At 43.2% G+C, this 26,654-nt stretch overlaps 1 protein-coding gene across 1 annotated transcript in view; it reads left to right on the top strand.

The window, feature by feature from the left end:
- Positions 1-6,140: 6,140 nt before the first annotated feature.
- LOC134611943 (fascin-2-like) overlaps positions 6,141-26,654 on the top strand; it is a 28,302-nt gene continuing 7,788 nt past the window's right edge. Inside the window, exon 1 of the mRNA XM_063456293.1 lies at positions 6,141-7,739. Within this exon, the coding sequence (XP_063312363.1) occupies positions 6,914-7,739 (826 nt within the window). The 5' untranslated portion in view covers positions 6,141-6,913. The remainder of the gene's footprint in view (positions 7,740-26,654) is intronic.

Genomic DNA, 26,654 nt, shown 5'->3' with positions numbered 1-26,654 from the left:
TAGAGTTTGGGTTTTATTGTAGACTATTTCCAAACTATTTGTATTAATTTGTTTACATTTACTCTCAGTACCTCTGAGACAATATCCCAGGATTGCTATCAGCAGTGCTCCTTCTGTGGAACTTCTGGAGATAGACATGTCTACTTGTTGTAGAACATCTCTCTGTAATACTCCATATTCAGTGAAAAGGAATGTATTCCAATGAACTTACTGATTGACACATAAACTGATCCATTGATAAATGGTGTTTTGCATGATGATGGATTTGCATCTTGCTGCCAGTTTTGCTTCTTACAACAAAGAAAACGCACCAAGTTATTCCTAACTTCTCGTCATCTACCTGTGTTTAACCCCTTAAGGACCAAACTTCTGGAATAAAAGGGAATCATGACATGTCACACATGTCATATGTCCTTAAGGGGTTAAAGGACAACTTTTATCCAATTTTCACTTTGTTTACTAAAAGTTTATTATATTACATGAAATAAAATGAAAGGTTTACTCTAGCACCATGATCACTGTAGTGATTTAAAGTGGTTATGGTAATTGTAGTCTGTATGTGCTGCATTTTGCTTTGAGTTTAACCCCTCCACTTCCAGCGGCGTCTTTGGGATGTCATCAGCCATTGTGGAACTAGAAATGCAATCATTGGCTGAAAGCGGTCAGCAGACACTCTCAGCCAATATATGATGACCTCTGCGACTCTGCAGAATCCAAGAGTGCGTCACTAGAGCACCAGGGAGCATCGGAGCCTGGCAAACCGTTACCAAACGCTTTGCCCCATTAGCGAGTAACTGAGCCAGAATACTCCTGGCATCATAACCGGTTACGTCAATAACCCTCCAGTTATATAGTTTGAAATAATGTATATTGATTTTATTTTTTTTAGAAAATGTCCCATTGTATCTGGCTGAGCAGCCATGTTGGATCATACTCTACTGTTATCTGGCCAACTGCCGCTCAGCCTAACGTGCTGTGGCTGTGACTGCTCGGTGTGAACCTGCAGTCGGTCAGATAACAGTAGAGTCTGACCTAACATGGCCGCTCAGACAGAAAAACAGTGACATTTTCTTCCTCCAAAAAAAAAAAAAATCAATATACATAATTAAACAAAAAACTAAACATTTCATTACATTTAATAAACTTCAGATAAGGAAAAGTAAAAATTTGATGACAATAGTTCTTTAAAATATATAATTATTTTTTTACAAAATGGAGTCAGTAAAACGAGCCCCAAGCATCTCTCTGCAGCCGAACACTTAGTTACATTAAGTGTTACAAGGATCTGTTACTCTAAACCGACTGTAGGCCTGCTAGGTAAAGCATACCTGCGAGCAGGTAAGAGATGATCTATTCGCAGCCGCTGGAAAGAGATAACACAGGCATAAAATAAACATAAGAACTCAAGCACTCGGACTTATTTTCAGGAACATAGAAGGGGGAGCGTGAAACACAACCTCTGCCTTTAGGGAAACAAGCAATGGCCTGGGGGGTTCTGTCTTCCTCAACCAATTACCATTAGACGAGAGACAATGAAAAGTGCTTGTATTGCTAAACGTGACCGAGACACTGAAACATGTATAAGTTATGCTACCATTTCTTTCATTAACTATATGGACTGGGCCGAAATAAATGTAAAACCTTGTATCAGTTTTTCTTAGTATCAGATGTTTTGGGATCCGTGATATAAGGGCCCAATATTGGGCAAGAAAACATATTTAGGGTGTACAGAAAAAGCCGCAGCAATTTGGTTCATACCCATCGTAGTGTCACAGCTATGTTTAGTTTTGGGTACCGAGCAGGACAGGTCCACCCTGAGCATGTTTCTGTTCTGACAGAGTATTCCTGTTACAATCCGTTTTTGCCCTTGAAAATTCATATGAACAGGAAGAGACAGGAACGTTAGGACATTCAGACCCTTCGTGTCGCTGCTTATAAATAACAGCTAGAAATTTAAAAAAAATGTTTTGATCCATGTTTCTGTACAACAAAAAACAACAACGTGAAAAAACAAAACAAAACTTAACATAAAGCTGTAAAAATGCACCTTGAAACTTGTAAGTTCAAAACATCTGTAAAAATGGCCCTCATAATAACTACAGACTAAAGACGATTTCCCCTCTAAGTAAAACCACCTGCTTTGCAAAATGCTGGCTGAAATATGCCAAAGTTTTGTTTGCAAAGTTAATAAGGTCGAGTTGGTTTTTCTAGAGCACAATGGGTCTCTTTCTAGAAGATAAACAGCACAGAACGCCGGGGATTTGAATTTCAGTGGCCGGGGCACATGCTGTTTGCTCTCTTGGGAAGGAGACTCATTGTACATGCCAAAAGTTCCCATAGTAAAAAGGGGGCAGCGGAATTAATAATACTCCTCTTTGTAGCCATTGTTAATAGATATTGGAATTGATCGGTTTCCAATTTCTCTTTCCTTTTTTTTTAGCACGGACCTGGTACGGGATGTTTGGCTGTGAGCATGGAGAGACTGACACGCTAATCTGGGATCCATTAACCAGGTTTCTCAATCAATATGCAGATATCCAGGTGCACTTCACCAATATGAAACAGAATTTAAAAAACGACTTGCTTTGCATAGACGGTAAACACTGTAACATTTTACAGGCGTATGGTACGCGGACAAGAAAACATTACAGAGTATTGTCCAAGAATAAGACTCGGATTATACTCTTTTTTTTTTTTTAGAGTTGAGATGGTAGTTCATGTATGTTAATAAAAACAAATAACAGGCTCACAAATCATCAAATCATTGCCCAGTGCTGAAACAATGAATTCTATCTATCTATCTGTCTGTCTGTCTGTCTGTCTGTCTGTCTATCTATCTATCTGTCTGTCTGTCTGTCTGTCTGTCTATCTCTCTATCTATCTATCTATCTGTCTGTCTGTCTATCTATCTGTCTGTCTATCTATCTATCTATCTGTCTGTCTGTCTATCTATCTGTCTGTCTGTCTATCTATCTGTCTATCTATCTGTCTGTCTGTCTATCTGTCTGTCTATCTATCTGTCTGTCTGTCTATCTATCTATCTATCTCTCTGTCTGTCTGTCTATCTATCTGTCTGTCTATCTATCTATCTATCTATCTATCTATCTATCTATCTCTCTGTCTGTCTGTCTATCTATCTATCTATCTCTCTGTCTATCTATCTATATATATATATATATATCTTTATCTCTCTCTCTCTCTCTCTCTCTGTCTGTCTGTCTGTCTATCTATCTCTATCTCTGTCTATCTATCTATCTATCGATCTATCTATATCTCTCTTTCTCTCTCTGTCTGTCTGTCTGTCTGTCTATCTATCTCTATCTCTCTCTGTCTGTCTGTCTATCTATCTCTAACTCTCTCTGTCTGTCTGTCTGTCTGTCTATCTATCTATCTCTATCTCTATCTCTCTGTCTGTCTATCTATCTCTATCTCTCACTGTCTGTCTGTCTATCATCAAGGCATGACGGTGATACACAATTGTAATTTCAGTATTTATTTAAATAAGTCAGGAGTTTTTGTCACTTTTTCGATCTCACCACAACTTTAACATTGCTCATATATCGAATCTAATGTGCATTTACATTTTGAAACCTGGAAGACAAAAAATGTTTTTGCTGGGGAATGTGATGAGCTTTTATACAAGAAGATACCACTGCTGCGAGGTAAAGCTTTACTGCTACACAGAAACCATGTCTCACATCCCTGTCGCAGCAATGCGAATGTGAATTTGCGTTGTCTGCCCCTTGTATCTCCGAGCAGGCGTTGTTCCGAGTAGTTTGTAAAGTGAGATAAGCAAAAGAGAGTAGTATGCATGTGCGGTTTGTCTTTATTGCACTGTGCTTTCCTTTTTGTTAGTACTGAAATCGAACTCGAATGTAATCTATTCGAGTAAATACGGGGTTCACACCTCAAAACCATCACAGATACATTGGAAACCAGAGCTGGATTACGATTGGTTACTTGACATTCATGACCAATCATTAATACAGCTATAAAATCATGGTACCCAGATCATAAAAGCCAATACTAGCATTCTGTAAGAATCATTTTTTCAACTCAATAATAACAATAAAATGAATAGTATATTTAAGTTTGAGAACTAATGCACCATCGAATCTAATGCACATTCAAATTTTAGAGACTTTATTTTGCCAATAAAGGTGCTCATTAGATTAAATTCGGGGGAATTTATCTGTCACCAATCATAGACTCTTGCTCTCAAAGGGCAGAAGACGGATTGAGCGAGAGGGTATATAACGGCGAAACTGGATTTTACTGACATCATAGTCCACGGTGGTTTAAAGATGTCTCCAGGATCCCAGGATAACATTATTAGCTTTACCACACTTTATATATTGTAAATATTATATGCATTTTTTTTTTTATGTTTTTGTTGGGAGTTTTGTTTCGGGAGTTGAACTACCAGAGATGGCCGGTTTCCTTTAATTTCAGATACAGTTAAATAAAAACACATGAATACACTGCTATGTATCTTACTAGATTTTTTTTTTTTTATTGTATATAGATCAAAATACTGTACATATATTTTATTTATTATTGAATTACTTATATAGCGCCAGACATAATCCACAGTGCTCTTTATAAGTATAGAATTCAGTTATTTATTATTATTTATTAAATTTTAAGGAAGTTTTGTTCCACAGCAGCTGTAATAGAGAAGATCTGATCACTGCCATTCCGGTTGGTGTGAAATGACAAACAGACACACACAAACACACACACACAGACACAAACACATGCACACACACACACACACAAACACACACACAGACACAAACACACGCGCACACACACACACACTCTCACTCATTATGGCTTGCCCATCAGAGCTGCCATTAATTCTGTACCTCTCTCCTTAACCACAAAATGGACAAGGTTCTGTGGATAGTGAGACACTTTATTTTTCTTTACCCCCCTCGCACAGCAAGCATGTATGGGTAGAAAATAGAAGTAATTCCAGTAGCTGTTCTTCTTATTGCACCAAATTATGTGTATTGCTAGGTCACACGAAAATTCTTTTAACATCATAACTATCTAATCTGAGGCCAATTCCAAACCTTTATCACCCCAGTCCGCACTGTTCCAGTCTGATTTACACAAACCAGGTAGATGTAATGTGCCTTCTCACTCCTGGCTCATCAATTGCTCCAGTGCACAGTGACAGCTGTACCCCAATAATACTAAGGCAGCAAAAGGCTCAATACAAAGGCAGCAAAGGCTCAATACCGAACAGATACAAAGGCAGCAAAGGCTCAATACCGAACAGATACAAAGGCAGCAAAGGCTCAATACCGAACAGATACATTTGAAACCAGAGTTGGATTCCGATTGGTTACGTGCCATTCATGACCAATCATTAATACAGCTATGAAATTATGGTACCCAGATCATAAAAGCCAATACTAGCATTCCGTACGAATTATTTTTTCAACTCAGTAATTCTAATAATAATAATAATAAAATGAATAGAATACGTTAAGTTCTCAAGATATTTAAATAGTAATGTTATAAATTATTACTGTTGTTTTTAACTTTTGCTCAGTGATCATCGATGGTAGTAATTGTGGCCGAATATCACTATATATAGGAAATCAGAATCCAAGTTTATAAAAGGCGGTAACCAGCTGATCTTTTTATTATTCCCTTCACCTTATCAAACTGTTCTTGAATGTTATCATAGCTTGTAATGACTGTTATCAAGGGGCTGACCTTGAATATGTCTCAAAGGGACCTCAAGGTCAATCCTAGAAGATGACAGTTTGACTCTGAAGAGAATGCTGTTGAATGTAGCAGTCTTGGAAATAGCGTCGTCTTGTTTAAACTTTCTGCTTTGTTCTGTGAATATTAAGAGGGTATTAGTGAGAGACATGCAGCGTAGGCTATATACATTCTCCTGTTACACCACGGAGGTCCAGGGATTTAGAGCAGTAGGGGTTACAGACAGATGGAGACACTGCACAGTGGGGAGTCATAGGAAGGCTAAACGGATTAAACTAAAAAAAAAAATATCAGGATGAAAGTTAAGGAGATTATAGCATGGGCTGCAGAATGGGGGACTGGGAGGTGACCTACAGAAGCAGTGCAGGAATCAGAGAAGCAGGTAATTTTATACAGGTGTAAAAAGGAAAAGATACAGAGAGAATTCGGCTGATGGCGAGGAGGGCAGGATTATATTACCCTACTGGCTTTTCCTTCTCTCTTGCTACCTGTAATTTTTGAGCCACAGGAAAGAGACGAAGTAGGGAAGAATTATTTTTTTTCTTTTTTTACATATGGGAACAATAAAAAGGAGATTCCCCCAGCGTTAATATATATATATATATATCCTCACATCCTTTGAATTCATGCAAATTAAAGAGCTTCTGCGTAAACCTGGGAGAAAGTGCTTATTCGTTTCAATTGAATATTTGAGAAGCAACCTCACAAAAGGACTATTGTTTTACCGTATACAGGCTCTTTGTGGCTTATGCAATTGGTTACTGGAGGCTCGCGGTTCATTGAAAACCAGAGACAGAGCTTTTGTAATTCTAGATGTGACCAATTAAACAAGCTGCAGCTACCACTTGGCTGAGCAGTCTGCATCCCAGCTAAATATGTAAAGAGGAAAGTCCGTCTCTGCATCCATTCTGGGAGGGTGATGCAAACGGCGTAATTGCGTGCAGATTATTGGAAAACCAACTGACACAGCCCAAAGTAGAGGCAATAGGAGCCGGATCAAGGCAGCGTCATTAGGTGTTAAGTTGAGGTGCTTTTAGGTTCATTCATTTTAATCCAGATCTCCCAGGGCTTCTAACAAAGTGCCTACACTTTGCGCTCAGACAAGGGAGCGCAGATAAAACGTACACATTTGCCTACGATCTTACGAGGAATATTCCTTTCAAAGGACAAAAATATGCCAACCAATGGAATACATCAGATCTTGAAGATTCAGTTTGGTCTGATCAACTGTGATAACAAGTATTTGACAGCAGAAGCTTTTGGTTTTAAGGTCTACGCCTCTGCTCCAAGCTTGAAAAAGAAGCAAATATGGACTCTAGAGCAGGATGAAGTAGACAGTTCAGTGGTCTATCTCAAAAGTCATCACCTGGCGAGGTACCTATCGGCTGACAAAGATGGCAAGGTGTCTTGCGACGCTGAGAAACCAGAAGGTGACTGTCGTTTCTCCATCACTGCCCAATCAGATGGGAGGTGGGCCCTCCAATCTGAACCCCATAAACGGTTCTTTGGGGGATCGGAGGACAAATTACAGTGTTTTGCCCAAACGATCACAGAGTCAGAACTCTGGGCTGTACATCTTGCCATTCACCCTCAGGCTAATCTCCTAAGCGTCAGCCGGAGGAGATATGCACATTTGAGCCAACAGGAGGATGAAATCTCTACAGACAGTAACATTCCCTGGGGTGTTGACTCCCTTATTACCTTAGTATTTCAGGACAAAAAGTACTGCTTGAAGACTTGTGACAACAGATACTTGCGGAATGATGGGAAGCTGGTTAAAGATCCTGATGACAGGACTGGCTACACTCTGGAGTTCAAAGCAGGGAAGTTGGCCTTCAAAGACTGCACTGGGAAGTATTTGACACCGATGGGACCCACTGGTACTCTGAAATCGGGGAGGAGCTCCAAACCTGGCAAAGACGAGCTCTTTGATCTGGAGGAAAGTCATCCACAAATTGTCTTCATGGCGTCCAACAGAAGATATATCTCTATAAGGCAAGGTAAACAAATCGGGACACCTCCATAGGTCATTTAACATCACCCCTATCCAAAACACAACACAACATTTAAACAACCACTCATAATGCTCATAATCGGCAAAAACTTAATTTTAGATACATAGGTATTTATGTATTGCTCATGCTGTTTAATCATTTTATGGTCAATCGTACGTCATTTTTTTATATTCAGACAGAGATAATTAGTTCCATATATACTTCTAATCCCTAATGTGAAAATAATTTATTTGGGTAAGTCAATAAATTGTGAATTATAAAGATTTGTTAAAACACCTGCAAATTGTAGGCCAAAATATGCAAGTTGGAAAGATTCTCCAAGTCAACTATAATTTCAAGTGTTGATGTTTTACCCTATTTGCCCCAAATTAAGCAGATTATAGTACACTTTAGACGGTTAACACATTAAAAATGGTAACAGAATAACTCCCGAAATTTCTATAAGTGGTGAGATCAGGTGCAGGGCTGTTCTGAGAAATTGTAAGTGACTTACTAAAAACTATTTATAAACTAAAATATAATATAGAACAAGTACAATGTATATTTTTTATCTTATTTCTAAACATATTTATTGTAGTTTAAAGACACATTACTGGGAGTATTATTGCTGTGGAGCTCTGTTATACACCCAGACACATTACTGGGAGTATTATTGCTGTGGAGCTCTGTTATACACTCAGACACATTACTGGGAGTATTATTGCTGTGGAGCTCTGTTATACACTCAGACACATTACTGGGAGTATTATTGCTCGGGAGCTCTGTTATACACTCAGACACATTACTGGGAGTATTGTTGCTGTGGAGCTCTGTTATACACTCAGACACATTACTGGGAGTAGTATTGCTGTGGAGCTCTGTTATACACTCAGACACTTTACTGGGAGTATTATTGCTGTGGGGCTCTGTTATACACTCAGACACATTACTGGGAGTATTATTGCTGTGGGGCTCTGTTATACACTCAGACACATTACTGGGAGTATTATTGCTGTGGAGTTCTGTTATACACTCAGACACATTACTGGGAGTATTTTTGCTGTGGGGCTCTGTTATACACTCAGACACATTACTGGGAGTATTATTACTGTGGAGCTCTGTTATACACTCAGACACATTACTGGGAGTATTATTGCTGTGGGGCTCTGTTATACACTCAGACACATTACTGGGAGTATTTTTGCTGTGGGGCTCTGTTACACACTCAGACACATTACTGGGAGTATTATTACTGTGGGGCTCTGTTATACACTCAGACATATTACTGGGAGCATTATTACTGTGGAGCTCTGTTATACACTCAGACACATTACTGGGAGCATTATTACTGTGGAGCTCTGTTACACACTCAGACACATTACTGGGAGTATTATTACTGTGGGGCTCTGTTATACACTCAGACATATTACTGGGAGCATTATTACTGTGGAGCTCTGTTATACATTCAGACACATTACTGGGAGCATTATTACTGTGGAGCTCTGTTATACACTCAGACACATTACTGGGAGTATTATTGCTGCAGAGCTCTGTTATACACTCAGACACATTACTGGGAGTATTATTGCTGTGGAGCTCTGTTATACACTCAGACACATTACTGGGAGCATTATTACTGTGGGGCTCTGTTATACACTCAGACACATTACTGGGAGTAATATTGCTGTGGGGCTCTGTTATACACTCAGACACATTACTGGGAGTATTATTGCTCGGGAGCTCTGTTATACACTCAGACACATTACTGGGAGTATTATTGCTGTGGAGCTCTGTTATACACCCAGACACATTACTGGGAGTATTATTGCTGTGGAGCTCTGTTATACACTCAGACACATTACTGGGAGTATTATTGCTGTGGAGCTCTGTTATACACTCAGACACATTACTGGGAGTATTGTTGCTGTGGAGCTCTGTTATACACTCAGACACATTACTGGGAGTAGTATTGCTGTGGAGCTCTGTTATACACTCAGACACTTTACTGGGAGTATTATTGCTGTGGGGCTCTGTTATACACTCAGACACATTACTGGGAGTATTATTGCTGTGGGGCTCTGTTATACACTCAGACACATTACTGGGAGTATTTTTGCTGTGGGGCTCTGTTATACACTCAGACACATTACTGGGAGTATTATTACTGTGGAGCTCTGTTATACACTCAGACACATTACTGGGAGTATTATTGCTGTGGGGCTCTGTTATACACTCAGACACATTACTGGGAGTATTTTTGCTGTGGGGCTCTGTTACACACTCAGACACATTACTGGGAGTATTATTACTGTGGGGCTCTGTTATACACTCAGACATATTACTGGGAGCATTATTACTGTGGAGCTCTGTTATACACTCAGACACATTACTGGGAGTATTATTGCTGTGGAGCTCTGTTATACACCCAGACACATTACTGGGAGTATTATTGCTGTGGAGCTCTGTTATACACTCAGACACATTACTGGGAGCATTATTACTGTGGAGCTCTGTTATACATTCAGACACATTACTGGGAGCATTATTACTGTGGAGCTCTGTTATACACTCAGACACATTACTGGGAGTATTATTGCTGCAGAGCTCTGTTATACACTCAGACACATTACTGGGAGTATTATTGCTGTGGAGCTCTGTTATACACTCAGACACATTACTGGGAGCATTATTACTGTGGGGCTCTGTTATACACTCAGACACATTACTGGGAGTAATATTGCTGTGGGGCTCTGTTATACACTCAGACACATTACTGGGAGTATTATTGCTCGGGAGCTCTGTTATACACTCAGACACATTACTGGGAGTATTATTGCTGTGGAGCTCTGTTATACACTCAGACACATTACTGGGAGTATTATTGCTGTGGAGCTCTGTTATACACTCAGACACATTACTGGGAGTATTATTGCTGTGGAGCTCTGTTATACACTCAGACACACCAACAATATGGAGCTGCTAGAAAAGAGGGACAGAAGGATTGGATTTGGGCCTAAAAGAGGACATTTAAAAATCAGAATATACAAATCGGCAACTTGCATTATGTGTTATAATCAATACTACACCACTGAGTGCAGCAGATAGAAGCGCATGTATAAGTTTGTTCAAAATAAACTATAACAATGTGTAGCCATTCCCATGCCATAAACGTACAAAAATGTGTTTATTTCGCTCTTAACTACGATGTTGTGGCATTATCAAACGCATGTTAACCTCTGCATAATAAAAAAAAAAAAAAATCAGAATATAGCCTGTGGGAGTTTACACAATTTAAACAGTGATTTGACGGAGGTGACCAACAAGTCCCTCACTACATGTTGTGGAACTATTACTCCCATGATACTTTGCAAGCTTGTAGACTTGTTGTTGATTACCTGTTGTGGCGCTATGACTGCCATGATGCATTGCTGACTTGCAGTCTGTCAATACATTATGTGAACGAAGATTACACACTATAGGTACTGCTTATATATTTGTTTTATAGATGCTTCACCACGGAGAATACAAATATGTATTTCTAATGCTATAGTGTTACCCTACCCGTTTGGATTATTGGGTCTGCAAAAAAAAAAGAAGTTTCCCTTTCCTTTGCTCATCCAGAGTGCTGGTCTCACAGCAGTCGCCCCTCTCCATGGCTGAAATCATCAATACGGAAGCATTGAGAGGCTAGTGCTCATGCGCAGCATATCGCAGAGCCAGCAGCAATCAGCATTTCCTCATTGAGTCAATGTATCTCTATGGGGAGTGTTTAGTGTCTGCTGAATGTCACTCCTGCAAACTTTGCAGTACTGCAATCAGGAAGTCCCTTTAGTGACTGTCAGAGTGACTGACAGTGAACCAGTTCCTTAATGCAAATATCTAAACAGCCAATTACGTGGCAGCAACACATTGCACAAACGCATGCTGACAGGGTGGTTTGAGTATCTCAGAAACTGGCGCCGTCCTGGAACGTTTTCAGAGAATGATGCAAAAAATAAAATATGGCTAGCTGCAGTTCCAGGAACAAAAACACTTTAAGTAATTTAACTCAGAGGAGGATGGCCACACTGGTTCAAGTTGACAGGAAGGTGACAGCAACAGAAAGAACCGCACATTACAAAAGTACAAAACATACAGGTATTTATGAACACACAACACGTCCAATCTTGGAAACAGATGGGCTACATAGGCACACCACACCAGGTTTCCATCCACGACCAGCTAAGAACAGGAAACCGAAGCTACAGCAGGCAAACTCACATGAAAACGCTACCGTCGGAGACTGGAGAAATGATTTAGTAAATGATTTAGAGCCAGTCACATACATTCGTGGATCCATCCAGACTCATGTCCCTGGTTCCGGCTGGTGGACTAGTGGCATAGAGAATATTTACTTGTTGAAACTAGGCCCCTTAATACCAAATGAGCACAGTGTAAATGTCACAGTCTACTTGAGGACTGCTGACCATTGTCCTGTTTGATTGTACATCCCTCCAAGGCCAGTGTACCCTCCTTATCCTGGCTACTTCCAGCAGGATAACACCATGTAACAAAGCACAAAGCTGGTTCCACGTTTAGTTTCTTCAATGGCCTTCGCAGTCACCAGACGCCAATGCAATAGATCACCTTTAACATGCAGTGGTTGGGGAGATTTGCAGCCTGAATATCCAGAAGATGAATCTGCAGTAACCGGGTGAAGCTATCATGACACGGACCAGAATGTTTTCTAGCACCTTGCTGAATCCACGCATTGCGTTCTGCCTGCTCTGTATAGAAAGGTGTATTTAATAAAGTGGCCACTGACTATATGTTACTATGGAAATAAAATGCCCACATTCTATTCTGTGTGTCCATGTGGCTATTCCTTTTAGCAGAGATTTTAAAATCACAACCAAGAAAACAAACAATATCCAACACAGGTTTGGCTCAGTAAAGTGAGTATTTGTAGCGTCACATTGTAGCTCTGCGGACTGGTAATGTTCTCATCTCAAACTCCAGGCAGATGCAGTGATTCCTACTCACTGTGTATTTTCAATTACATTAAACAGACTAACATGTTTGTTCTTTGGCCTATTATACTCTGTGTCTGAGGATCGTAGGCTTTAAGCCAACAAATACAGGTTTTTGGGGATGCAAGTATTTACTAAAAGAATGATCCTGTGAGCTCTAATTCTGGTAAAAGTCCACGTATCGGTGTGCAAGTCAAGATATCATAAAAAACTTTGAGTTATTTCTTTATTAGCTCTTTGAGAGCTGTACGAAGCCATACTCTGTAGAAAGCAATATCGCTGATAATGTGCAGTCATCATGGGAGTTTACATTCCGCTATGAGATAATCCTTTATATGCCATGTCATTTTTCCCCAAACCTTCCCACGCCCCATTCAGAGCAGCCCAGCTGGCAATCACGGTGTAGATCTGGTCTGTCTGTTGCACGAGTTCACCTGTCCAGGTGTGAAGGCCGATTCAAACAATAATCATACACCAAACTTGATGTATCATTTGATTACTTAGAGTCATGTCTCCAACAAGATAACTTTCCAGTTCCCACATAATTCTTCAAAACGTATGCTCTAGCTTTAGAAAGTTCAATTGAACTACATGGTCCTACACCCACTAGTACCTTACTTAACTTTTTTAATTTTTAGAGTCTCGGCAAACTGCTGAATATTTCCCTTGCAGAAGAAAAAAGACAACAAAATTAAATTAAAAAAGAAAGTAAGGCGGACAGTGTACCCGTGTGCTGTAAAAGATGCCTTCTAGTGTGCTATTTACAAAGCCAGGTCCACAGAGAAGTGTAAGATGATGCTTTGAGCCAATGCTGGAAGTAATACGACTCTCATTCGTCCCATCGGATACTCTGTCAAAACTCACTAGCAGTAACCATGTCAACACATCCAGGTTTATAACCTTAGGGACGATGACAGACCGTACTTTGGACAGCTGGAGTAACACACTTTTTTTTAGATAGCAAAATATGCAAAAAAGTAATTATAATCAGTATAATAGCGATTATAAATGGTGTCTTATACATTAATAGTTTCACGTCCCAAGTTCTCCAGGCTTTGCCTTCAAGGTGATAATTAATACTTGTGTTCAGTTTGGATTTGACAAGATGGTGAAAACTAGAATCCTAAATTTTTCATATTACCATAGCAACCACAGCGCATGTTTTGATGCTATTACGCAGTGACAACCCAGGAACACAATATACAGTCCTGTCTTATAGGACACCCATGATCTGATGGACCAATGCAAAACCAATGTGTCATGTCAGAGATCATGTTTGATAAGACTAAGCATGTTTAAGAGATCAATACATAGAAAATGTGGCATTTCACCCAAAAATATTCACGTGATAAGTTGCTCAGCTCCTCAGCAGTATCTTCTGCCAACAATAAAGGGAGGGGAGGAATCAATCTTGAGAATTAATTATTATATATACAATGTTTTATTCTGAAACATACTTATCCCTAGCCCTTACCATGACAATAAAGGCTCGGGCAGGAGTGGGGCGGTGCGGGGGGTATTGTTACACCTGCCCACATGGACCTGTCTCCAATGGTGTAAGTAACAAAGAATGCACCATGTTATGACAACATTCCACGGTGCTGTACATTTTCAAGGCCCTACGTACAAAGCGTAAATACTAGTAGTGGACAGGTATCTCAATATGGAGACTGCCTCCTAAAGTGACACACATGGCAGAGTATTTGGCAATTCAGAAAAGGGAGAGAGCTATAACTGGATAACATTCACCCAAACTGTTCAAGGTTTTAGTATCCAACTACGGCGGACACTCAGAGTTTGGGAACAGACCTAAAGATGATGATACAGATATATTTCGACCAGCATTATCCTAGCGTTGACAAGAATTGTTTCAGTTCTTCTGCATCCGTTTACTCTCACAAACCCACACAGGAGGGGAAGGCCCAAATCATTTGTCTGTATCTCACAAGTATTCAAATCTAATTTTGTTGAACAACCAGGAGATAGTGTATCCTGCCAGTGAGACAGTGACATTGAGCTGAGCGGCCGAGAACTGCGGTATGTAGGCCAGAGCCTGATCCATCTCACCAGGAGCCTCGGAGCAGAGGAAAGAACTTATCAGCTTATATGACATTACTTGTTAACACAGCAGCAGAGGGGCTGGAGTTCAGTGCTTATCATTAATTCCTCAAGTATTACTCGAGTGCTTTACACCACTCCACTTGTACTGCTGACAATCCAATTGATGCCCTCCGTGCATTTAGTGGATTTAATCATATCCAGACGTATTCGGAGCTGCCAGGTCATTTTATAATTCAATGTTTATTTGTTATCAAGGCACAGCTGGTACAGACTGAGGCTAGCTCACCTTGTATATACGTATCTATCCTACATATCGTCATTCACTAATATACCTACAAATGAAAGCAGTTAATATGTGCATTAAAAATGCCAATGTGCGCAGACATGCTGTCTGCTTGACACGGGATTTTCATAATTAGATCACAGCAGGGAATCGGTTACTTATGAAGCAGCCTGATGTGTCAGGCCTTTTCTGTCAGGGTAAAATAGTCCCTTACTTATATCTAATTATATCTGAAACAATTAGCCAGAAAATAAAGAAACACAAACTGTAGTTTAGATGAATATCAATCTTTATTTCAGTATGAATTGTCAAGAATTCAAAGCAAATGTTGAATTATAGGCCAAAATAACAATGTTTTCAGGTCACCTTAATAGCTTGCCTCGTTTACCCATTGTACAGCGCTGTGGAATATGTTGGTGCTATATAAATAACTGTCGTCTATTTAGGCGTTAAATGTGAAGTTCCCTGTGAGTTCCTGGCAGTTCCCAGTTTAGTGAATAACCCTGACAGTGTTCTGATGAAATGAAGAATGGCTATGAAGGAGAACGCGTGGTGTGAATTAAAGCAGATTTATATCTAATAGGGTGTAGGCATTCTATAGAATATTAGACTTTACAATATTCCGTTTTATATCGTAATATTTCCACATTCTAAGAAAACGATTACTTGACTATTTGGTTTCAGTGTCACAAATGATATATTCAGATCACACTTTATGTCATGCTGTAGTCTGTAGCTCAGTTGATGTACAACCCCTATAATTCTTAGCCAACCTATGGTAATTGCAGAGAATTCTGGGAGTTGCAGTACAACTGTTGGAGGGGCAGGTGTTTTCTGAGGACCACCTTGGTTAGATAGTGTCTTCTGCTTAGAGGGACATTATGGTTACCAAAACAACTTTAGTGTAATGAAGCAGTTTTAGTGTACAGATCATGCCCCTGCAGTTTCAATGCTCAATTCTCTGCCATTTAGGAGTTAAATCACTTTGTTTCTGTTTATGCAGCCCTAGCCACACCTCCCCTGGCTGTGACTGACACAGCATGTATGAAAGCAAAATGGTTTCATTTTCAATCAGATGTTACTTACTTTAAACGTTTTATCTCCTGCTTTGTAAATTTAGCTTTTTATTACATACAGGAGGCTCCTGTAGGGTCTAGCAAGCTGTTAACAGAGCAGGAGATAAGAATTTATAAATTAAACAGAATTTGCAATAAAGGAAGTGTAAATATTAGATGAATCGTTACAGGAAGTGTTTAGGAAGGCGTGACTAAGCGATGGGTTCCTAAACAAAGTAATTTAACTCCTAAATGACAGATAACTGAGCAGTGAGACTGCAGGGGCATGATATATACACCAAAACTTCTTCATTACGCTAAAGTTATTTTGGTGACTATAGTATCCCTTTAACGTTCAGCACAAATTGCAGAATAATTTAAATTACCATTTGCCAGCACCAGCTTGCTAACTCTTGGTGTGCTGGCACTGTACACTGGGCACTGCAAGCTAGCTAACTCTTGGTGTGCTGGCACTGTACACTACGCACTGCAAGCTTGCTAACTCTTGGTGAGCTGGCACTGTACACTTGGCACTGCAAGCTAGCTAAATCTTGGTTGCTAGCACTGTACACTAGGCTCTGCAAGCTTGCTAACTCTTGGTGTGCTGGCACTGTACACTGGGCACTGCAAGCTTGTTAACTCTTGGTGTGCTGGCACTGTACACTAGGCACTGCAAGCTTGCTAACTCTGGGTGTGCTGGCACTGTACACTAGGCACTGCAAGCTTGCTGACTCTTGGTGAGCTGGCACTGTACACTGGTCACTGCAAGCTAGCTAACTCTTGGCGTGCTGGCACTGTACACTACGCACTGCAAGCTTGCTGACTCTTGGTGAGCTGGCACTGTACACTACGCACTGCAAGCTAGCTAACTCTTGGTGTGCTGGCCCTGTACACTGGGCACTGCAAGCTAGCTAACTCTTGGTGTGCTGGCCCTGTACACTAGGCACTGCAAGCTAGCTAACTCTTGGTGTGCTGGCACTGTACACTACGCACTGCAAGCTAGCTGACTCTTGGTGTGCTGGCCCTGTACACTAGGCACTGCAAGCTTGCTGACTCTTGGTGTGCTGGCACTGTACACTGGGCACTGCAAGCTAGCTAACTCTTGGTGTGCTGGCACTGTACACTACGCACTGCAAGCTTGCTAACTCTTGGTGAGCTGGCACTGTACACTGGGCACTGCAAGCTAGCTAACTCTTGGTGTGCTGGCACTGTACACTACGCACTGCAAGCTAGCTAACTCTTGGTGTGCTGGCACTGTACACTACGCACTGCAGGCTTGCTAACTCTTGGTATGCTGGCACTGTACACTGGGCACTGCAAGCTAGCTAACTCTTGGTGTGCTGGCACTGTACACTAGGCACTGCAAGCTTGCTAACTCTGGGTGTGCTGGCACTGTACACTAGGCACTGCAAGCTTGCTAACTCTGGGTGTGCTGGCACTGTACACTAGGCACTGCAAGCTTGCTAACTCTTGGTGTGCTGGCACTGTACACTAGGCACTGCAAGCTTGCTAACTCTGGGTGTGCTGGCACTGTACACTAGGCACTGCAAGCTTGCTAACTCTTGGTGTGCTGGCACTGTACACTACGCACTGCAAGCTTGCTAACTCTTGGTGTGCTGGCACTGTACACTAGGCACTGCAAGCTTGCTAACTCTGGGTGTGCTGGCACTGTACACTAGGCACTGCAAGCTTGCTAACTCCTGGTGTGCTGGCACTGTACACTACGCACTGCAAGCTTGCTAACTCTTGGTTGCTGGCACTGTACACTAGGCACTGCAAGCTTGCTGACTCTTGGTGAGCTGGCACTGTACACTGGTCACTGCAAGCTAGCTAACTCTTGGCGTGCTGGCACTGTACACTACGCACTGCAAGCTTGCTGACTCTTGGTGAGCTGGCACTGTACACTAGGCACTGCAAGCTAGCTAACTCTTGGTGTGCTGGCCCTGTACACTAGGCACTGCAAGCTTGCTGACTCTTGGTGTGCTGGCACTGTACACTGGGCACTGCAAGCTTGCTAACTCTTGGTGTGCTGGCACTGTACACTACGCACTGCAAGCTAGCTAACTCTTGGTGTGCTGGCACTGTACACTGGGCACTGCAAGCTTGCTAACTCTTGGTGTGCTGGCACTGTACACTGGGCACTGCAAGCTTGCTAACTCTTGGTGTGCTGGCACTGTACACTACGCACTGCAGGCTTGCTAACTCTTGGTATGCTGGCACTGTACACAGGGCACCGCAAGCTAGCTAACTCTTGGTGTGCTGGCACTGTACACTAGGCACTGCAAGCTTGCTAACTCTTGGTGTGCTGGCACTGTACATTCACACACTGCAGGCTTGCTAACTCTTGGTTGCTGGCACTGTACACTGGGCACTGCAAGCTTGCTAACTCTTGGTGTGCTGGCACTGTACACTACGCACTGCAGGTTTGCTAACTCTTGCTATGCTGGCACTGTACACTAGGCACTGCAAGCTTGCTAACTCTTGGTGTGCTGGCACTGTACACTAGGCACTGCAAGCTTGCTAACACTTGGTGAGCTGGCACTGTACACTAGGCACTGCAAGCTTGCTAACTCTTGGTATGCTGGCACTATACACTTGGCACTGCAAGCTTGCTAACTCTTGGTGTGCTGGCACTGTACATTCACACACTGCAGGCTTGCTAACTCTTGGTTGCTGGCACTGTACACAGGGCACTGCAAGCTTTCTAACTCTTGGTATGCTGGCACTGTACACTAGGCACTGCAAGCTTGCTAACTCTTGGTGTGCTGGCACTGTACACTGGTCACTGCCAGCTTGCTAACTCTTGGTGTGCTGGCACTGTACACTGGGCACTGCAAGCTTGCTAACTCTTGGTGTGCTGGCACTGTACACTAGGCACTGCAAGCTTTCTAACTCTTGGTGTGCTGGCACTGTACACTGGGCACTGCAAGCTTGCTAACTCTTGGTGTGCTGGCACTGTACACTGGTCACTGCAAGCTTGCTAACTCTTGGTGTGCTGGCACTGTACACTAGGCACTGCAAGCTTGCTAACTCTTGGTGAGCTGGCACTGTACACTAGGCACTGCAAGCTTGCTAACTCTTGGTGTGCTGGCACTGTACACTACGCACTGCAGGCTTGCTAACTCTTGGTATGCTGGCACTGTACACAGGGCACCGCAAGCTAGCTAACTCTTGGTGTGCTGGCACTGTACACTAGGCACTGCAAGCTTGCTAACTCTTGGTGTGCTGGCACTGTACATTCACACACTGCAGGCTTGCTAACTCTTGGTATGCTGGCACTGTACACTGGGCACTGCAAGCTTGCTAACTCTTGGTTGCTGGCACTGTACACAGGGCACTGCAAGCTTTCTAACTCTTGGCGTGCTGGCACTGTACACTAGGCACTGCAAGCTAGCTAACTCTTGGTGTGCTGGCACTGTACACTGGGCACTGCAAGCTTGCTAACTCTTGGTGTGCTGGCACTGTACACTGGTCACTGCAAGCTTGCTAACTCTTGGTGTGCTGGCACTGTACACAGGGCACCGCAAGCTAGCTAACTCTTGGTGTGCTGGCACTGTACACTAGGCACTGCAAGCTTGCTAACTCTTGGTGTGCTGGCACTGTACATTCACACACTGCAGGCTTGCTAACTCTTGGTATGCTGGCACTGTACACTGGGCACTGCAAGCTTGCTAACTCTTGGTTGCTGGCACTGTACACAGGGCACTGCAAGCTTTCTAACTCTTGGCGTGCTGGCACTGTACACTAGGCACTGCAAGCTAGCTAACTCTTGGTGTGCTGGCACTGTACACTGGGCACTGCAAGCTTGCTAACTCTTGGTGTGCTGGCACTGTACACTGGTCACTGCAAGCTTGCTAACTCTTGGTGTGCTGGCACTGTACACTACGCACTGCAAGCTTGCTAACTCTTGGTGTGCTGGCACTGTACACTAGGCACTGCAAGCTTGCTAACTCTTGGTGTGCTGGCACTGTACACTAGGCACTGCAAGCTTGCTAACTCTTGGTGTGCTGGCACTGTACACTAGGCACTGCAAGCTAGCTAACTCTTGGTGTGCTGGCACTGTACACTGGTCACTGCAAGCTTTCTAACTCTTGGTGTGCTGGCACTGTACACTGGTCACTGCAAGCTTTCTAACTCTTGGTGTGCTGGCACTGTACACTAGGCACTGCAAGCTAGCTAACTCTTGGTGTGCTGGCACTGTACACTGGTCACTGCAAGCTTGCTAACTCTTGGTGTGCTGGCACTGTACACAGGGCACTGCAAGCTTTCTAACTCTTGGTGTGCTGGCACTGTACACTAGGCACTGCAAGCTTGCTAACTCTTGGTGTGCTGGCACTGTACACTAGCACTGCAAGCTTGCTAACTCTTGGTGTGCTGGCACTGTACACTGGTCACTGCAAGCTTGCTAACTCTTGGTGTGCTGGCACTGTACACAGGGCACTGCAAGCTTTCTAACTCTTGGTGTGCTGGCACTGTACACTAGGCACTGCAAGCTTGCTAACTCCTGGTGTGCTGGCACTGTACACAGGGCACTGCAAGCTTTCTAACTCTTGGTGTGCTGGCACTGTACACTAGGCACTGCAAGCTTGCTAACTCTTGGTGTGCTGGCACTGTACACTGGTCACTGCCAGCTTGCTAACTCTTGGTGTGCTGGCACTGTACACTGGGCACTGCAAGCTTGCTAACTCTTGGTGTGCTGGCACTGTACACTAGGCACTGCAAGCTTTCTAACTCTTGGTGTGCTGGCACTGTACACTGGGCACTGCAAGCTTGCTAACTCTTGGTGTGCTGGCACTGTACACTAGGCACTGCAAGCTTGCTAACTCTTGGTGTGCTGGCACTGTACACTACGCACTGCAGGCTTGCTAACTCTTGGTATGCTGGCACTGTACACAGGGCACCGCAAGCTAGCTAACTCTTGGTGTGCTGGCACTGTACACTAGGCACTGCAAGCTTGCTAACTCTTGGTGTGCTGGCACTGTACATTCACACACTGCAGGCTTGCTAACTCTTGGTTGCTGGCACTGTACACTAGGCACTGCAAGCTTGCTAACTCTTGGTGTGCTGGCACTGTACATTCACACACTGCAGGCTTGCTAACTCTTGGTTGCTGGCACTGTACACAGGGCACTGCAAGCTTTCTAACTCTTGGCGTGCTGGCACTGTACACTTGGCACTGCAAGCTAGCTAACTCTTGGTGAGCTGGCACTGTACACTGGTCACTGCAAGCTTGCTAACTCTTGGTGTGCTGGCACTGTACACTACGCACTGCAAGCTTGCTAACTCTTGGTGTGCTGGCACTGTACACTAGGCACTGCAAGCTTGCTAACTCTTGGTGTGCTGGCACTGTACACTAGGCACTGCAAGCTAGCTAACTCTTGGTGTGCTGGCACTGTACACTGGTCACTGCAAGCTTTCTAACTCTTGGTGTGCTGGCACTGTACACTGGTCACTGCAAGCTTGCTAACTCTTGGTGTGCTGGCACTGTACACTAGGCACTGCAAGCTAGCTAACTCTTGGTGTGCTGGCACTGTACACTAGGCACTGCAAGCTTGCTAACTCTTGGTGTGCTGGCACTGTACACTGGTCACTGCAAGCTTGCTAACTCTTGGTGTGCTGGCACTGTACACTAGGCACTGCAAGCTTGCTAACTCTTGGTGTGCTGGCACTGTACACTGGTCACTGCAAGCTTGCTAACTCTTGGTGTGCTGGCACTGTACACTGGGCACTGCAAGCTTTCTAACTCTTGGTGTGCTGGCACTGTACACTAGGCACTGCAAGCTTGCTAACTCTTGGTGTGCTGGCACTGTACACTGGTCACTGCAAGCTAGCTAACTCTTGGTGTGCTGGCACTGTACACTGGTCACTGCAAGCTTGCTAACTCTTGGTGTGCTGGCACTGTACACTGGTCACTGCAAGCTAGCTAACTCTTGGTGTGCTGGCCCTGTACACTAGGCACTGCAAGCTTGCTAACTCTTGGTGTGCTGGCACTGTACACTGGTCACTGCAAGCTAGCTAACTCTTGGTGTGCTGGCACTGTACACTGGTCACTGCAAGCTTGCTAACTCTTGGTGTGCTGGCACTGTACACAGGGCACTGCAAGCTTTCTAACTCTTGGTGTGCTGGCACTGTACACTAGGCACTGCAAGCTTGCTAACTCTTGGTGTGCTGGCACTGTACACTGGTCACTGCAAGCTAGCTAACTCTTGGTGTGCTGGCACTGTACACTGGTCACTGCAAGCTTGCTAACTCTTGGTGTGCTGGCACTGTACACTGGTCACTGCAAGCTAGCTAACTCTTGGTGTGCTGGCACTGTACACTGGTCACTGCAAGCTTGCTAACTCTTGGTGTGCTGGCACTGTACACTGGTCACTGCAAGCTAGCTAACTCTTGGTGTGCTGGCCCTGTACACTGGGCACTAAAGTTGCACAGAGTGTGCTTTTACCCTGAGAGTATTTGCTGTTAGAAAGTGCATTTTCCTGTGTGCAGCTATACCTTTCTATTGCTATTTCAAAGCTTGATTTGTCAATTTCAGAGATTCTATATGTTGCCAGTTGGTTATACAATTCAATCTAAAAATTAACAAATCAAAAAACATTTTTCCCTATGCACATTAGTATTGGTTAGAATAGGATAAATTCTGGGTTTAACCTTGCTCGCCATTATCTGGTTGCTAAACAATGTAATAGAGTTACTGGTGATGACACGGAATGCCCCAGAATGTTGTCTTATGAGGGTAACGGGCAAACTGCGTCAGATGGTAAATACTGAGCAATCAGACGTCCTGCCGCTGTTCTGCAGGTTCCTGTGTTCCGGACGCTATCCTGTAGCCATTTTAGTTTGCTAGAATAATAATTTTTATTTTGTCAGTTTCTAGTGAGTGAATAAAAGACATTTTCTTTTCCAGTAAGCCAGTTCCCTCTCTGCTGTGATCATTTAATACAGTCGCGCATGCGCAGTACTGGCATCGAGCCAACTAATGAAATGAATGCATACAAAGCGTAGGTGTACAGCCTATCCACAAGCAACTCCCATTCATTTCCATGTAGAGACACCAACCATCTCAGCCGCTGTGTTACACAAAATGACATTTATAGAGATGGGGCAAGAGTAAAGGCGAGGAAAGGAAATATAGAGATTCTTTCTCCTACATCTACATAAATACTAGCTGGCACAAAGCATTGGGTATTGATTCCAATATCTTAACATTTAGCATGCCAGCAGATATAGTCATACAAAATTAAGCCCTGCGCTCAAACTCCACGTACTTCTGGGAGGCAGCAATGACTATAGTACACATCAGCCCCAATACATAAAATAAAAAAAATAAAAAATCTAAAAAGGTTACCTGCACATTATACCAAATCCCCATACACATTTAAATAACTGGAGGTTGAGTGATGGAGCCTGACTGCCGAGCAAGCCGCTGAGCTCCGGGAATACCTCACTGAATAATCGCTGTCTCTCTACAGCTAGCAACATGCTATATGCTCCTGTTAGTACCATTTGCTGTACAGGAGAGGGTGGTCAACGGTTCCAAGATGGGAAAAAATTGTGGCCTATGGCCGCTCACCTCTTTCCTCTGTCGTTGATGTGGATCCATCATGTTCCCACCCCCCCTCCTTTGGACCAGTTGGGGTTACTCCGGTCCACACTAAGGCACTGACCCGCTCACCCAAGCTGGGCATGGCTGTTCCCGCTGAGCTGACTCTTGGCAACATGCGCTCTAAGATGGCCGCCGGCGGGAAGGCTACAAGTTCCCAAACATCCAAGATGTGGGCCTCACAGGAGGAGCGGATAACAAAGGCTTTTGACCACTTCTGGTCGCAACTCAGGGCTCAAATCCATAGACGATGGGAGAAACCTGCAGCAGCAGCAGACACCCATACTGACCCCTTACACAGAGGTACCAAGTCGCAACCTTCCAGACGCAACTCTGATGCGGCCCTGACATCCCTGAAGCGGAGGCAAGTGCCTCGGAAGACGCTTGGATGCAGACGGCGCTGCACTGCTGAGGATTTCTATCCTCCTGGGCCAAGGTACAAAATGGAACTACCCCCTGCACACAACTCACACTCATGGAAGGCCCTTAGTCACTTAAAGAAGAAGCAACCTATGAGATCCCTATGGCGGATGTCCGCACCACACTGTACGGCCCTTGTGCACGCTACCACATACCCAGAACCCGTGTCGACAAGCATGCTCCCTCCACATACAGCCCACACACCAGGATGGCTAGCGTCTCTGGGTTACGAAGTGGCAATAATCGGTGGATACCAGTGCCAGCAGAGTACCAAGATAATATCCTGAAGACCAATCTGCCGTATTCTTACCCCCTGGCATACTCTACTGACCTGCCGGCTTCAGGAGTTGAGTGAACGGGGACTGTGGCTGTAGATGAGCCTGTCGATACAGCCTGATTTATATACGTAAATTAGACCTATTGTCTCTTAGCTTCTTCTCACACACATAAGGCTCATTATGCCGTTACATTAATACGATGCCAAAGTGGTTTAATTCCAGCGGTGTGTACACCTTAACTCTAGTGACCGTGGCATAAACATACAACAATGTTAACTAATATGCTCTAACTGTCTTCTCAGTCACATCAACACTCTTGTCCCACTTATCTTCTTATAACAAAATGTGCTCATGATATGCATGCCAATGTCTTAATATGTCTGAATTTCTGTGTTTGACAATGCTGTCGTGGCATTGCTAGCCCTGTCTGTTATATTATGCACAAAAAATAAATAAAGAATTTACAATAACTGGAGGTTTTTTAGTATCACTCCAATAGTCGTTAAAGTGCTAGCTCACCTGCCACTTCAAGGCAAAGTCTCTAATGAGACAGAGAAGGGTATATTTCAAAAGCCCTTATTTTCTGAACTTTGATAAAATGTTGTTTTCTTATCAAACTCAAATAAAATATTTACGTCAATATAAAGATTGCTTTCACCCTAAATCAATCAGTCAAAAACACGAGTTACTCAGACCATAGCAAAATAAAATAATGTTCTGTTATGTTTGACAAATCTTGTAACGTGTTTATTAATGTATATAAATTGCATATTTTGAGAAAGGGAGCCCAACGTATGCTGCACACATGTTCTCCCCAGCCTCCTGAGCCTGTGCAAAGCCTCTTATGCAAAATGAAGACTAACAGTCAAGATTAATATCGGGTGAGGGTCGCGAGTGCTAGACCAGCCAGCCAGATGGAAATACGGCAATCAGATTAACAGGCTCAATTAGAGGCAATTGTTTGGGAAGGGAATTTGCAGGATTGGCCAAAGGAGGTGCAGTGATCACATCCGCAGACTGGGCGATGAGCTGATGCTGGGAGGTATAATTTGGAGAGGGCAATTGGTAGTGACAGACGGGCAAGGCATGTCACAAGAGGGATTACAGGCTGCTCATCTGATAAATGCCAACACAGACACAATAAAAAAAGTGTGGGTAAGGGGATGGCTGGCAGGAGGGACCGGGTGGGTGAGGGGGGGGGGGGGGGGGGGGGAATTGCCCCCTGGGTCACTAGTACAGAGAGGATTGTTGGCTCACAGCAATGCTAAAATATATACTGTAGCTACATTGCTTTCTTGTCCTCCCAGTATTTTAGTCCTCCCAGTATTAGAATGAATCAATAAAAGATTAATCCACGCTCTATGTCCACTTACTAATTTTAAGTGGTCATGGTGCCTGGATTTTCTGCTCCTGTTGGTGTCCTCCAACTGCACTATTGAGGCATCTTTAAATGAGAATTCCGGGCTGGCCAATATGAATTCTGTGCATATTTGGCATGCATGCTAGCTCCAGAAAGGCAATTGCGGCATGTTATTCTGTTATTAAAGGGGAACAATCACTCCGATGGATTTTTAAGATTATGTTAAATTATTCCCTATATTTAAAAAAAAAATGTGTTTGTGAGGTCTGTAAAATAAAATGTAGGAATTCACGCCGCTGTATTTACATCTATCCTCCAACTGTGTGCCTACATCTTGGCTCCCTGTCAAACATTGTTACAAGCTCTGACCTTTCAATGAACATATGATGAACATTGTTTCTGCCTCTCCAAAAAATACAACGTGTGCATTTATGTTTCCTTTAAAAATGCTAAATTAATTTAAAGGTAATCCTAATGAAGTTGTTATGGTGCAATGAGGCCCCTTGAGGCACTCTTACTTCATAGGGTTAAACCGTTCTCGAACGGTTTAACCTCAAAGTTGCCTCTAGTGACAATGCCATTGGAGGCAACTTTGGGGTTAAACTGGGGCCTCCTTGCATCATAACAACTTCATTTAGATTAAGTTGTTTTGGTGCCTGGAGTGTCCCTTTAAGTGGCTCTTCAATTCAAACCTGGAAAAATCCCAGGGTCAAGATGTTTCCGAGCTCAGAATAAATATAGGTGGTATCTATATTTTTATATAGATCTTATCCTGAAATATACAGGCTGGTTACTAAAAGCATAGGGTTGCAGAATAAATTGTAGCTTATTTGTGATGGGCGTTGTCATTGC

This window comes from Pelobates fuscus, chromosome 5 (assembly GCF_036172605.1).
Source record: "Pelobates fuscus isolate aPelFus1 chromosome 5, aPelFus1.pri, whole genome shotgun sequence".
NCBI lineage: Eukaryota > Metazoa > Chordata > Amphibia > Anura > Pelobatidae > Pelobates > Pelobates fuscus.
This window is presented reverse-complemented; position numbering and strand designations above follow the sequence as displayed.